The 14,394-nt window shown below is 52.6% G+C and overlaps 1 protein-coding gene across 2 annotated transcripts; it reads left to right on the top strand.

Moving 5' to 3' along the window:
* Window positions 1-364: 364 nt before the first annotated feature.
* slc27a1a (solute carrier family 27 member 1a) lies at window positions 365-13,809 on the top strand. Of its 2 annotated transcripts, XM_072711779.1 has the most exons (14): window positions 365-742; window positions 1,133-1,150; window positions 1,615-1,782; window positions 2,023-2,417; window positions 5,632-5,796; window positions 8,135-8,204; window positions 8,289-8,380; window positions 8,467-8,576; window positions 11,120-11,329; window positions 11,419-11,545; window positions 11,646-11,783; window positions 11,883-12,047; window positions 12,169-12,315; window positions 12,399-13,809. In XM_072711779.1, the coding sequence occupies exons 2-14, from the start codon at window positions 1,134-1,136 to the stop codon at window positions 12,554-12,556; spliced, it is 1,962 nt and encodes a 653-aa protein (XP_072567880.1). In that variant the 5' UTR covers window positions 365-742; window position 1,133; the 3' UTR covers window positions 12,557-13,809. The 2 variants fall into 2 exon arrangements, with proteins under 2 accessions (XP_072567880.1, XP_023651453.2); XM_023795685.2 differs by lacking the exon at window positions 1,133-1,150 and having other exon boundaries at window positions 367-742.
* Window positions 13,810-14,394: the final 585 nt, after the last annotated feature.

Genomic DNA, 14,394 nt, shown 5'->3' with positions numbered 1-14,394 from the left:
CCAGCATGCATGCACACAGACACACACACACGCACGCACGCACACACAGCACACTCTAACATAAACAACACAGTACGCACTTTCAATTCTTTCTTTGTAAATCCTGAGACATGCTAGACCAGAATATCGTATTACATAAGCACACGTGATGTGAGAAGCCCAAACCGGTCAGCATTAGTCCCGTCTGTGTGTTTAGCTGGTGAACATCCTGGAGCTGGCCAGCGACCTGACCCACCACACACCCGTCCTGCAGCGTCTCTGCTGAAGCGCCGTATCGGTCCAATGGCGATTCAACCTGAATTTGACGAACGTGGCGATGACCAATGGACGAATATTACGTCATTGCGGAGGCGGGCAGGTCTCGAGTTGTGCCCCTTTTCGTTTGGGAGAATCAGAAAGACGCAGGAGCGGGCAATGGCTGCGGCTGTGGCGCTGGAGCAGCTTTGTGACAACGAAGAATACGGAAAGGCTTCCTCTAAGTAGCTGTTTCAATCAGCTGTGGTTTATTCCAGTATATCCGCTACTCTAACAAATAGAGTCAGCACAAGTGCCGTTATTATAAGCACGATCATGTTGTCTTAGCATAGTTTATTTTAATCAGTGGTCATAAATATCTTCAGTATTTAATAAGGTGTATAATAACACAGTGTACCTTAAGGCAGCACTGTAAGGTGTGGAGCAAAGGTTTACATATTCGCTGGGAGGGCTGCTAACATCTACTTCCCCGGGTCTGGTTCGTCAAGTAAGTATTACAATTTGTTTGTTTATAGCGTCCAGATTACGGTCGCGAAACTTGCGTTCAAGTTAAACTTTATATGATATATGGGAAAGGGCGCCGGATCGCTGGTAACAGTTACAGGTGTTAAATGGTAATTATGAAACCGGTTTGGTGGTTACACCCGGCCCCGCTCGCTGGGGGTGTTTTTTATTTTTATTTTTTTTGAGGAGGGGGGGGGGGGGTGTTCTTAATGGCCCCCACTCGGAGCACATTTCACATGACAGCTGTATTCATGAACTTTATGCCTAGTAATAGGACTCGTTGCCGACTATGTTGTAGAAGAGTGAAATCAATCCTAAACCCCACCCCTCCACCCACTGTCCTGTGACCTCTCCTCCTCATTCCCTCCTTTAGGATGCTCAGTGTATTTCGGTGTGTCTCCCCCACCCCTCCACCTACTGTCCTGTGACCTCTCCTCCTCATTCCCTCCTTTAGGATGCTCATTGTGTTTCGGTGTGTCTCCCCCACCTCTCCACCCACTGTCCTGTGACCTCTCCTCCTCATTCCCTCCTTTAGGATGCTCATTGTGTTTCGGTGTGTCTCCCCCACCTCTCCACCCACTGTCCTGTGACCTCTCCTCCTCATTCCCTCCTTTAGGATGCTCATTGTGTTTCGGTGTGTCTCCCTCACCCCTCCACCCACTGTCCTGTGATCTCTCCTCCTCATTCCCTCCTTTAGGATGCTCATTGTGTTTCGGTGTGTCTCCCTCACCCCTCCACCCACTGTCCTGTGATCTCTCCTCCTCATTCCCTCCTTTAGGATGCTCATTGTGTTTCGGTGTGTCTCCCTCACCCCTCCACCCACTGTCCTGTGATCTCTCCTCCTCATCCTCATAGGATGCGTGGTGCGCTCAGACTCTCCATCTCCCTTGGCTCCCTGGGGTTGCTGCGGCTTCTTGCAGCCCCTTGGTCCTGGAGCCTGGCAGCCAGCTTTGGCATCTACCTTGGCACAGGGGGCTGGAGGTATCTTTATGTGGTGGCCCGCACTGCGAAGAGGGACCTCAAGTGAGTGTGGGGGGGACGCCTCAGAGGGCACTGGGTCTCTGCGGGCCTGCGCAGGGACACCATGAACCATTAGCCTGCCCTTTTCTTCTATTGATATTTTCCGTCAACCTCTCTCTGACACTAATCTCACTGTCCTCTCTCACCTGACCTCATTCACAACTTTTTCACCTCCTTTAAACCCCTCCTTCAGTCTCTTCACATTTTCCTCACCCTCCCTTCTGGCCTCTCTTGTCCTCCTAGTGGCCTCTACGTGCTACTGCGGGTGAAGATAGCACTTTATCAACACACGCGCAAAAGGAACACCATTCCCTCAATCTTCGCCCAGACGGTTGTGCGGTGCCCAGACAAGCCAGCGCTGGTGTATGATGCCACGGGTGAGACCTGGACCTTCACCCAGCTGGACCAGCTGTCAAATGCTGTGGCCCACTGGGCATTGCTCCAGGGTTGGGTCTCTGGTGACGTGGTAGCCATCTTCATGGAGAGTCAGCCCCTGCTCGTGGCCCTCTGGCTGGGCCTGGCCAAGGTGGGCGTGGAGGCTGCACTCATCAACTTCAACCTACGTCGTGACTCATTGAAACACTGTGTGGGCGTGTCTGGCGCCAGGGGCATCGTGTTTGGGGCGGAGCTGGTAGATGGTGAGTGGATGCACAGAGACTTGTCTGGGTTGTCTATTGGTCCATTTCATTTAAATTCAATTCAGTTTATTTTTGTGTAGTACCTTTCACAACAGTGTCACCCCAAGGTGCTTGACATGGGCGTGTTGTGATATAATCCTAGATCATTAATACAGAATAATTCACAAACAGGGAAAAGGGAAGACAAAGAAAAGAATATAAGAAAGCCAGATGACAACAGAGGAGAGGAACCAAAAAATCCCAAGTAGGGAGAAAAAAACCTCTGGGGGTCCAAGGTGAACTGGCTGCCTGACCCCCCCCAGGACATACTAACATTTCTGAAAAAGAAAGAGTGGGCTTATTTGCTAAAAGAAAGGTCAAGGGCAAAGCTAAGATCCATAAATGAATCTGTTCTCCATGCCGGCCTGTGTAGGGTGGCAAACTGAAGTCTGCACCCATAATGTTATAGTTTCTCTGAGGTGTTCCTCGAGGCCCACACATGGCACACTCCTAGACAATCAAAAGACAGCATCACAAGTGTTTTTGCACGTTTAAAAAGAACAATCTGGTAAACACAGTATTGAAAAAGATTTGAAAAGTTACATGAGAAGGAAAAGTTTTCAGGGTCTGTATGTCTCCTTATGCTTTATCTGCATTCTGCCTTTTTGTGTCAGTATATAGTGGTGGGTGATATGACCATACTTTATTATGTAGAGTTGCAGTTGTATCCCCAATAAGCATTTCAGAGGTATTGCAAGAACAGTAGCTCAGCACTACATTTTAAAATTTAGTTTTAGTAGTAGACAATTTTGCCAAAAAGCGACGTAGTGTGGTAAATATCACGTTATAAACATATGTGCTGTCGAGGAGTCGACAAGGCATAAGTGCGGCTGAGCTTCAAATGAATGCCCAGTTACAAGTGTGTTATTTACCACTGTTATTACAACAGAACAAATCAAAAAGCATTTCTCACATGATGCCTGCATGTTTGGAGCCTGCAACAGTAGCACAGCAAAAACAGATTGATGTGCAACAAAGTAGGGCTGTCGCAATCAATTATATTAATAATTGAGTAATTTTACAATGAATGAAGTAATCATTTATATACAATATATACATATATAAAATTACAAATGTATATGTTATGTATTGGAATGGCAGGAGGCAGCCCTGGATATGATGTCAGGCCATCACAGGCTGCAGTCACTCACACCAATGGTCAGTTTAGGCAGCAGCATGTTATTAGCCTGTGGGATAACAGGATTTGGCATAAATGCACACGCATAAAAACTAAAGTGAAGTGCTCACACACAGCTGAGGTTTTCACTCTCTTTTCATTTGGACCCTCATCCTCCCCTCTGCCGCTTTAAATAGCCTGCTTGCTTGCGTTAGGTTATCCCCTCTTCCTCTGCTACTAGACTGTGGAATAGCCTGCCTGCTTTCGTTAGGTTATCCCCTCTGCCGCTGCTCCTAGACTGTGGAATAGCCTGCCTGCTTTCGTTAGGTTATCCCCTCTGCCGCTGCTCCTAGACTGTGGAATAGCCTGCCTGCTTGCGTTAGGTTATCCCCTCTTCCTCTGCTACTAGACTGTGGAATAGCCTGCCTGCTTGCGTTAGGTTATCCCTCTGCCGCTGCTCCTAGACTGCGGAATAGCCTGCCTGCTTTCGTTAGGTTATCCCCTCTGCCGCTGCTCCTAGACTGTGGAATAGCCTGCCTGCTTGCGTTAGGTTATCCCCTCTTCCTCTGCTACTAGACTGTGGAATAGCCTGCCTGCTTGCGTTAGGTTATCCCCTCTGCCGCTGCTCCTAGACTGTGGAATAGCCTGCCTGCTTTCGTTAGGTTATCCCCTCTGCCGCTGCTCCTAGACTGTGGAATAGCCTGCCTGCTTGCGTTAGGTTATCCCCTCTTCCTCTGCTACTAGACTGTGGAATAGCCTGCCTGCTTTCGTTAGGTTATCCCCTCTGCCGCTGCTCCTAGACTGTGGAATAGCCTGCCTGCTTTCGTTAGGTTATCCCCTCTGCCGCTGCTCCTAGACTGTGGAATAGCCTGCCTGCTTGCGTTAGGTTATCCCCTCTTCCTCTGCTACTAGACTGTGGAATAGCCTGCCTGCTTGCGTTAGGTTATCCCTCTGCCGCTGCTCCTAGACTGTGGAATAGCCTGCCTGCTTTCGTTAGGTTATCCCCTCTGCCGCTGCTCCTAGACTGTGGAATAGCCTGCCTGCTTGCGTTAGGTTATCCCCTCTTCCTCTGCTACTAGACTGTGGAATAGCCTGCCTGCTTGCGTTAGGTTATCCCCTCTGCCGCTGCTCCTAGACTGTGGAATAGCCTGCCTGCTTTCGTTAGGTTATCCCCTCTGCCGCTGCTCCTAGACTGTGGAATAGCCTGCCTGCTTGCGTTAGGTTATCCCCTCTTCCTCTGCTACTAGACTGTGGAATAGCCTGCCTGCTTGCGTTAGGTTATCCCCTCTGCCGCTGCTCCTAGACTGTGGAATAGCCTGCCTGCTTGCGTTAGGTTATCCCCTCTGCCGCTGCTCCTAGACTGTGGAATAGCCTGCCTGCTTGCGTTAGGTTATCCCCTCTGCCGCTGCTCCTAGACTGTGGAATAGCCTGCCTGCTTGCTTTAGGTTAGATAACTTTTGGTCCTTTTAGTGGCTCTACTTAGTTTGTGTTTATTTTCAGGTTGTTTAATTTTTCTTAAAACAATTTTTCTTTCTTATTCTGTACAGCACTGTTGTTGATTTTAAATGTGCTATATAAATAAATTTGACCATAAAATCAATTAATCTAAAATAAACAAAATAATTGTGATCTGTATTGTGGATCATGATTCTAACATGTCAGTGGGGCATTTTGTCATTTTGTGCCTGTGTTTCTCCTCTTATGTCAGTGTCCCTTCCTCTGGTATCTGTGTTCCATCTTCCTGTGTCAGTGTCTCCTTGACTTGTGCCTTTGTGTGTCAGTGTCTCCTTGACTTGTGCCTTTGTGTGTCATTGTCTCCTTGACTTGTGCCCTTGTGTGTCAGTGTCTCCTTGACTTGTGCCCTTGTGTGTCAGTGTCTCCTTGACTTGTGCCTTTGTGTGTCAGTGTCTCCTTGACTTGTGCCTTTGTGTGTCAGTGTCTCCTTGACTTGTGCCTTTGTGTGTCAGTGTCCTGTCCTTGCACATGTGTTTACCTTGTCTCACAGTTGTAGCACAAAATTCTCAGTGTTATTTCTCCATTTCTGCCCTTCCCCTGCAGCTATGCTGGAGGTGAGTGTGTCCTTTGGACAGTCCATGGTTCGTTTCTGTGCAGGGCAGCTGGGTTCGGACACTATGGCCTCCCTGCTGGCTGAGCCCCTGGAGCCCATGCTGGCCTCTGCCCCCAGAACACCGCCCCCCTGCACCAACAGCAAGAGCTTCAGTGGTGAGTGTGCCGCTCGCTTGAACTTTCTGTGGGAGTGAGCTGGGTTTGAGGCAGGACGCCTGTGTGTTTTGACCAGGGCAGGGAGGTATGGGCTCAGGCAAGCCTGGGTTCGAGCTGGTCTGTCTCTGCCTGCAGATATTTATGTCCATGTTTGGTAGCCAAAATGTGCAGGTACTGATCCTGACCCTGATCTCATTGTCACTCGCTCCCTGTTTCCTCCATTTGCTCTGTCTGTACCATTTTTACTTGATTGTGTGTTTGTGTTTGTGTGTGTGCTCATGCATGCACATACATACTTGCGCAAATCCCCCAGTAGTAGGGGATTTTCTCTTGTTCATAGCCCCTGTCAGTCTGACTCTGGCTTCCTCACACTCAGCTTGTTTAACTAGATCAGTGTCACTTAAGTGGATGTTGGTTTATCCTGTTATGGGTTTGGCTCCCACAGCCGGGCCGTTATGTCACCCTAATAGGAAGCATGGAATTTGTTTGCAGATCTTATTATATGCCTCTACACACTCTGCACTGCCCTCTATGTCTGTTTATTTACACACATCACTGCCATGTGGGTGCCGTGTGAACTGGGCACACAGGGGTGCTGGGTGAAGCGGTCAGTAAGGGTACCCTGCGAAGCGGTCAGTCGGGGTGCCCTGCGAAGCGGTCAGTAAGGGTACCCTGCGAAGCGGTCAGTCGGGGTGCCCTGCGAAGCGGTCAGTCGGGATGCCCTGCGAAGCGGTCAGTAAGGGTACCTTGCGAAGCAGTCATTGGGGGTGCCCGGCTAAGCGGTCATTGGGGGTGTTGGGGTGGCTGGCAAAGCGGTCAATCGGGGTGGCTGGCAAAGCGGTCAGGTGGGGGTGCCCCGTGAAGCGCTCAGACAGGTTGCCCGGTTAAGCGGTCAGTCGGGGTGCCCAGTTAAGCGGTCAGTCGGGGTGCCCGGCGAAGTGGTCAGTCGGGGTGCCCGGCGAAGTGGTCAGTCGGGCAAAGCGGTCAGTCGGTGTGCCCGGCTAAGTGGTTCGATAGGGTGTCCTGCAAAGCGGTCAGTCGGTGTGCCCGGCTAAGTGGTTCGATAGGGTGTCCTGCAAAGCGGTCAGTCGGGGTGCCCGGCGAAGCGGTCAGTCGGGCAAAGCGGTCAGTCAGGCAAAGTGGTCAGTCGGGGTGCCCGGCGAAGTGGTCAGACAGGGTGTCCCGCAAAGGGGTCAGTCGGGGTGCCCTGTGAAGTGGTCAGTGGGGGTGTTGGGGTGGCCGGCAAAGTGGTCAGTCGGGGTGGCAAGTGAAGTCCTAGCTGATCCTGGGTCTGTTGGAGGTGCCATGTGGCATAGAAGAGTATGATGGGATAGCTCAAAGAGAGTCTTCTGCTGAAGGACTGAATGACTTTGTTTACATGCTCAGGACTTGCCGATCACCTGACCTCAGTGCGTGTTTGTCTGTCTGTCTGAGGGACAGAGTGTCCACAGAGGCACAGGGTGAGGGATCATGCAAAGGGCGGCAGCCTCTGCCTGCGGCGGCAGCATAAGCAGTATTTTTAGCTGCCTGTCAGCTCACACTCGTGTGGTATGTGACCTTTCACCCAGTTCCTGGTGCCCCTCCCTCTTCTGCCTCCTCCTCTCTTTTGCAGCCCCCCCCCCGCTTCCTGTCTGTGCATTCACACTCAATCTCCCTTCCTTCCTACCACATGATCTTGCTGCCTCATTGAGAAGCGACACAGTGCCAGCCGCTCTCCTCCTGGCTGTGAAAGGAGCCTCACGATGGCTAAAGAATAAAAAGCAGATTGATTCCCCTGGGCCCCTCGCCTCACTCCTCCCAGGGGGAAACGGGTTCTCTGCGGGCATGCGGAGGCCTGCCTTAGAGGCAGCAGTGCTTCTGTGACGTGTGTAAACGTTTCATTTGGGTTTTGACATCAATCCACTGTCAGTTAATGATCTTGCTTGCTTATGATCCTGTAGCCATTTTCAGACCTTTTGACTGTGAGTTTCTGCTTTGGTCTGTCTGTCTCATACATGCTCTTGGGCCTTCACTGCAAGCTCAACCAAGCTGCACTATGGCCTAGTTGGCTGCTTGACAGCCGTACCCTTTAATTGCACTGTCTGTCTCGCTTTGGGCTAAATAATTACGTGTACATTTGGGGTGTGGAGCTCCTTACTACATCACATGGGATCCATCCACGTGCTATGATGAGAGCTCCCATGCAGTGTACAGTGTAAGAGGAATGCTGACTGCCAAACACTATCTGTAAAGTTTCATCTGACTGCCGAGCTCTGGCCTTGTCTAGCCTGGACTGGACTGTCTGGTCTGCTCTGACCTTATTTGCTCTGGGCTGACTCCTTTCCCCCTCTTCTTGCAGATAGACTCTTCTACATCTACACTTCTGGCACCACTGGATTGCCCAAGGCCGCCATCGTGGTTCACAGTCGGTGAGTGCGGGTGGGCACTGGCACAGGGATGGGGGGGGGGGGGCATGTGTGCCATGGCGTGACACCTCTGGCTTTGCTCCAAAGGTATTACCGCATCGCTGCCTTTGGCTACTATGCCTTCCGGATGCGCCCTGATGATGTCGTCTACGACTGCCTGCCCCTGTACCACTCGGCAGGTCAGCCTCGCTCAGACTGTTACCTGTAGCGTCGTGTCCGCTTTCTGTATGGCATGCTTCACCCTGTGCCTGCTCTTCCTCCTCAGGAAACATTATGGGCGTGGGCCAGTGTCTCATCCATGGGCTCACAGTGGTCGTGAAGAAGAAGTTCTCTGCCAGCCGCTTCTGGGAGGACTGCATTAAGTACAACTGCACGGTAAGCAGTTCCAAGGATGCAGCATGCTCAATGTGGTAGGATCCCAGCATGACCCAGCATGCTCAGTGTGACAGGGCCCCAGTGTGACCCGATGTGCTCAGTGTGACAGAGCCCCAGTGTTACCCAATGTACTCAGTGTGACATGGCTCCAGTGTGACCCAATGTGCTCAATGCGGTAGGATCCCAGCATGCTCAGTGTGACAGCGCCCCAGTGTGACCCAATGTGCTCAGTGTGACAGGGCCCTGGCATGACCCAGCATGCTCAGTGTGACAGCGCCCCAGTGTGACCCAATGTGCTCATTGTGACAGAGCCCTGGCATGACCCAGCATGCTCAGTGTGACAGGGCCCGAGTGTGACCTGATGTGCTCAGTGTGACAGCGCCCCAGTGTTACCCAATGTGCTCAGTGTGACAGGGCCGCAGTGTTACCCAATGTACTCAGTGTGACATGGCTACAGTGTGACCCAATGTGCTCAGTGTGACAGGGCCCTGGCATGACCCAGCATGCTCAGTGTGACAGCGCCCGAGTGTGACCTGATGTGCTCAGTGTGACAGAGCCCCAGTATGACCCAATGTGCTCAGTGTGACTGGGCACCAGTGTTACCCAATGTGCTCAGTGTAATAGGGCTCCAGTGTGACCCAATGTGCTCAATGTGGTAGGATCCCAGCATGCTCAGTGTGACAGCGCCCCAGTGTGACCCGATGTGCTCAGTGTGACAGGGCTCCAGTGTGACCCAATGTGGTAGGATCCCAGCATGCTCAGTGTGACAGGGCCCTAGTGTTACCCAATGTTTTCAGTGTGACATGGCTCCAGTGTGACCCAATGTGCTCAGTGTGACAGGGCCCTGGCATGACCCAGCATGCTCAGTGTGACAGGGCTCCAGTGTGACCCAATGTGCTCATTGTGACAGAGCCCTGGCATGACCCAGCATGCTCAGTGTGACACAGCCCTGGCATGACCCAGCATGCTCAGTGTGACAGCGCCCCAGTGTGACCCAATGTGCTCAGTGTGACAGAGCCCTGGCATGACCCAGCATGCTCAGTGTGACAGGGCCCTGGCGTGACCCGGCATGCTCAGTGTGACAGGGTCCCAGTATGACCCAATGTGCTCAGTGTGACAGAGCCCTGGCATGACCCAGCATGCTCAGTGTGACAGCGCCCCAGTATGACCCAATGTGCTCAGTGTGACAGAGCCCTGGCATGACCCAGCATGCTCAGTGTGACAGCGCCCCAGTGTGACCCAATGTGCTCAGTGTGACAGGGCCCTGGCATGACCCAGCATGCTCAGTGTGACAGGGTCCCAGTATGACCTGATGTGCTCAGTGTGACAGGGCCCCAGTATGACCCAATGTGCTCAGTGTGACAGAGCCCTGGTATGACCCAGCATGCTCAGTGTAACAGGGCTCCAGTATGACCCAGCATGCTCAGTGTGTCAGGGCCCAAGTATGACCTGATGTGCTCAGTGTGACAGGGCCCCAGTGTGACCCGATGTGCTCAGTGTAACAGGGCTCCAGTATGACCCAGCATGCTCAGTGTGACAGGGCCCAAGTATGACCTGATGTGCTCAGTGTGACAGGGCCCCAGTGTGACCCGATGTGCTCAGTGTGACAGGGCCCCAGTGTGACCCGATGTGCTCAGTGTAACAGGGCTCCAGTATGACCCAGCATGCTCAGTGTGACAGGGCCCAAGTATGACCTGATGTGCTCAGTGTGACAGGGCCCCAGTATTACCTGATGTGCTCAGTGTGACAGGGCACCAGTGTTACCCAATGTACTCAGTGTGACAGGGCCCCAGTATGACCCAGCATGCTCAGTGTGACAGGGCCCCAGTGTGACCCAGCATGCTCAGTGTGACAGGGCCCCAGTGTGACCCAGCATGCTCAGTGTGACAGGGCCCCGGCGTAACCTGGCGTGCTTAGTGTGATAGGGCCCCACTGTGCTCAGTGTGACAGTGCCCCAGTGTAACCCGATATACTTAGTGTGACAGGGCCCTGGCATGACCCAGCATGCTCAGTGTGATACTGCCCCAGTGTGACCCGATGTGCTCAATGTGACAGGGCCCCAATGTGACCTGATGTGCTCATTGTGACAGGGCCCCAATGTGCTAAGTGTGACCCGGCATGCTCAGTGTGACAGGGCCCCAATGTGCTAAGTGTGACCCAATGTGCTCAGTGTGACAGGGCCCCAGTGTGATCCCATGTACTCAGTGTGACAGGGCTCCAGTGTGACCCAATGTGCTCATTGTGACAGGGCCCCAGTGTGACCCAGCATGCTCAGTGTGACAGGGCTCCAGTGTGACCCGATGTGCTCAGTGTGACAGGGCCCCAGTGTGACCCAGCATTCTCAGTGTGATAGGGCCCCGCCGTGCTCAGTGTGACGGGGCCCCAGCATGACCCAATATGCTCAGCATGATAGTGACCCAGTATTCTCAGCATGACAGGGCCCTGGTGTGCTCAGCTTGGCAGGGCCCCAGCGTGACCTGATGTGTTGAGCACGGCATAACCTGGTCTGTCCTGCCATGCTAAGCACATGTCTTCGCCCTCAGGTGGTGCAATACATCGGGGAAATCTGCCGGTACTTGCTGGCGCAGCCAGTGCGGCCCTGCGAGAAACAGCACGGTGTGCGCCTAGCGGTGGGCAATGGGCTGCGGCCTAGCGTGTGGGAGGCCTTCACCACGCGCTTCTGTGTCCCCCACATCGGCGAGTTCTACGGCGCTACTGAGTGCAACTGCAGCATCGCCAACATGGACGGCAAGGTCAGGGGGCATGTGGGCACGCTCTCTGTGGCTGTCCTCTGGGTGGCACTCTCCTGATCACCGCAGGCTTCGGCCCCTTTCTGTCTTAGGTAGGAGCATGTGGATTCAACAGCCGCATCCTGCCCAACGTGTACCCCATCCGGCTGGTGAAGGTGGACGAGGCAAGCATGGAGCTGATTCGGGACCGGCGCGGCCTCTGCGTACCCTGCCGCCCAGGTGAGGAGCCCCACCCAGCCACCCACCCCACATTGCCGGCCTCATCTTACCGGCTTGCTGCCGGTGTAGCGGTACGCTCACGTCGGCACCCCCCCCACAGGTGAACCGGGGCTGTTGGTGGGCAGGATCTGCCAGGAGGACCCCCTACGGCGCTTCGACGGCTATGCCAGTCAGGAGGCTACCAAGAAGAAGATTGCACACAACGTCTTTCAGAAGGGCGACTCTGCCTACCTCTCTGGTTCGTGACCAAGCCCCCATTGCTGTTGCGTTTATGCTGTCTAACGCGCCTCAGCAGTGAGGATGCGCCATTCCCCTGCTGACTCTTGCCGCCCGATAGGAGACGTCCTTGTCATGGACGAGCTGGGCTACATGTACTTCCGTGACCGGAGCGGGGACACCTTCCGCTGGAAGGGCGAGAATGTTTCCACAACGGAGGTGGAAGGCACCCTGAGCAGCCTGCTAGGCCAGGCGGATGTGGCTGTCTATGGGGTCAATGTACCAGGTGAGCCCCTTTCTGGAATATTTTAAGTCTTGCTCACGCATCGGCAGTCTGCCGGTGCTTTTGTGTCTCTGACTGTATACTTTTCCTGAGGTGCCCACCAACAGCCCCCCTACCTCTGCAGGTGTGGAGGGGAGGGCGGGCATGGCAGCCATCGCCGATGGCTCAGGCCGCTTTGACTGTGAGACTTTCCTGCGAGAGGTGCAGGGGGCACTGCCCCCTTATGCCCGACCCGTCTTTCTGCGCATCTCCACCCACATGGACACCACAGGTGAGCTGCCGCCATAGGATGGCTGCTGCGTGTTTGCATGAAGTTCTCACACCTGTTCTTTCATGTGGTTTAACCCCGACCAGGAACGTTCAAAATCCAGAAGACGCGACTACAGAGGGAAGGATTTGACCCACGGCAATCCTCTGACCACATCTACTTCCTGAACTCCCGTGCGGGGCGGTACGAACCCATCACCACCGAGCTGTACGGCTGCATCATAGCTGGGGCGGTGCCTTTATGATGTGGGCCTCCCATCCAGTTACTCATCAGCAGCCCTGGAATCATGGGATTGATTTGCACAGTGGGGCTATGGAGTACTAGAGGAGCTTAGTACTAATAGTACTGTTAGAGCGATTAATACAACCTTAAAGATTAGCAGTGTTGTAATTTCTAATATGAACGTGATTGGGTAAGGAGGTCAACTGTGATAGTCAGCGGTGGGGACAGTACACGGTTTCGGAGGGAGGCGTGTCATGCAATGGGACCTCAGTTACCGCAAAGGAGCAAAGCTGGTGCGGCCAGTCGGGCGCGAGCTCCACCTGCTGCAGAATCACATGACCTGTTTTGTGTTTAAGGCAGTATCTGCAGCCCAGCCTGCCATGTGTTTTTCCTACTGGAGGCATTTCACTTTACACCCCCCCCCACCCATTGAGTCAGTTTAATGCATTGTCATGGTATTTGCAAACAAACGCATTTTGCCGAGCCGGTCAGGACTTTATTTCACTTCAGATTGTGAACCCCCTCCCCACACTGTCACTCAAACTGCAGTGTGCCAGACAAAGATTTTGAACTGCAACTCAACAGGGTAAAAACAAAGATAAAGTGCAGACTGCTCCTGCAGCTGCCTGTGCTTCGGTCGCTGTGGGTTGCAGGCTGTTGGCCATATTTGGCGGCTCCCTGCAGTGCCTGCATGGTGCTGAGCTCCCACAGGTGGCACCGTGACTCCCAGAACCCTGTGTCACCTTCATGATTTCCTGCTCTAAACTGATGGTTCTGTCAGATGGTACCATACCAAGCACCACACATTGTAGAAATTGGTGTCTCATACTGAACCTAGTGCCTTTACTGCACCAGGAAGTGCCTAGTATAAGAGGTAACATGACTGCAAAGTATGGTTTTAAGTAAATGTGCTGTACTGATTTGTGGTTCTTGTGTGCACAGATCCCTTGCTGAGATCTGTTGCAATGATGTGAAAAACACAGCTGTCTGTAGCATGGAGGTGATGGACATTTAGAAGGTGTGAGTTTCTGGTTGTGAGATTTTGGGGCTGTTCTGTCCATGGATCCCCCATGCTGTGTGTAGAAAGATGGTTTTTTTGGCAGCAATGCGTAGACATTTAAATGGATGTGGAGTGAATCTCATTCTCTTAGTGAATGTTAACAACCTACTCTGTTTTGGGAGGTCGGGAGATGGGCCCTGATAGGTGGTGGATTATGGAATTTGCCAAAAAAATCTTTTCTTGCAAGGGTCATTAAAATCTATACTATTCTTTAATAGCAGGACCATGTTTGATCCTTATCCACCCCGGGGTCAGTCCTCCAATCCATATCCTGGCAAGGACACTGCGTGACAGGTGCCGTCTGATGGACACTGTATCACTGCGTCGCAGGTGCTGTCTGAGGGACACTGCATCACTGAGTATCAGTCTTTATGTATCACATGCTACAGCACATATATCACCGTCTGCATGAGGCTGCCATGCCCCTGTACATCTGCAGCATGTATTCAGAACAGTAATGTGAGATATTGGGGGTACACGTCCCCCTGGATCCTACACCCCTGAGTATCAGTCTTTATGTATCATATGCTATAGCACATATATCACCGTCTGCATGAGGCTGCCATGCCCCTGTACATCTGCAGCATGTATTCAGAACAGTAATATGAGATATAGGGGGTACACGTCCCCCTGGATCCTACACCCCTGAGTATCAGTCTTTATGTATCACATGCTACAGCACATAGACCACCCTCTGCCTGAAGCCGACATAACAATGTTGTGAAGATGAGTGTGTGAAATTCTGATTGTGTTTTCTCTGTTTCTTTCTTTTGCTTTGCTTTTTGTGATTTTGGATTCTT

Source organism: Paramormyrops kingsleyae, chromosome 5, assembly GCF_048594095.1.
Source record: "Paramormyrops kingsleyae isolate MSU_618 chromosome 5, PKINGS_0.4, whole genome shotgun sequence".
NCBI classification, from domain to species: Eukaryota; Metazoa; Chordata; class Actinopteri; order Osteoglossiformes; family Mormyridae; genus Paramormyrops; species Paramormyrops kingsleyae.
This window is presented reverse-complemented; position numbering and strand designations above follow the sequence as displayed.

What these genes read in the sequence shown, in the direction of transcription:
- slc27a1a (XM_072711779.1), top strand. An exon ending in TCGCCAACATGGACGGCAAG is followed by an intron (nt 11,330 to 11,418) that starts GTCAGGGGGCAT and finishes TTTCTGTCTTAG; the next exon opens with GTAGGAGCATGTGGATTCAA. An exon ending in CACCCACATGGACACCACAG is followed by an intron (nt 12,316 to 12,398) that starts GTGAGCTGCCGC and finishes AACCCCGACCAG; the next exon opens with GAACGTTCAAAATCCAGAAG.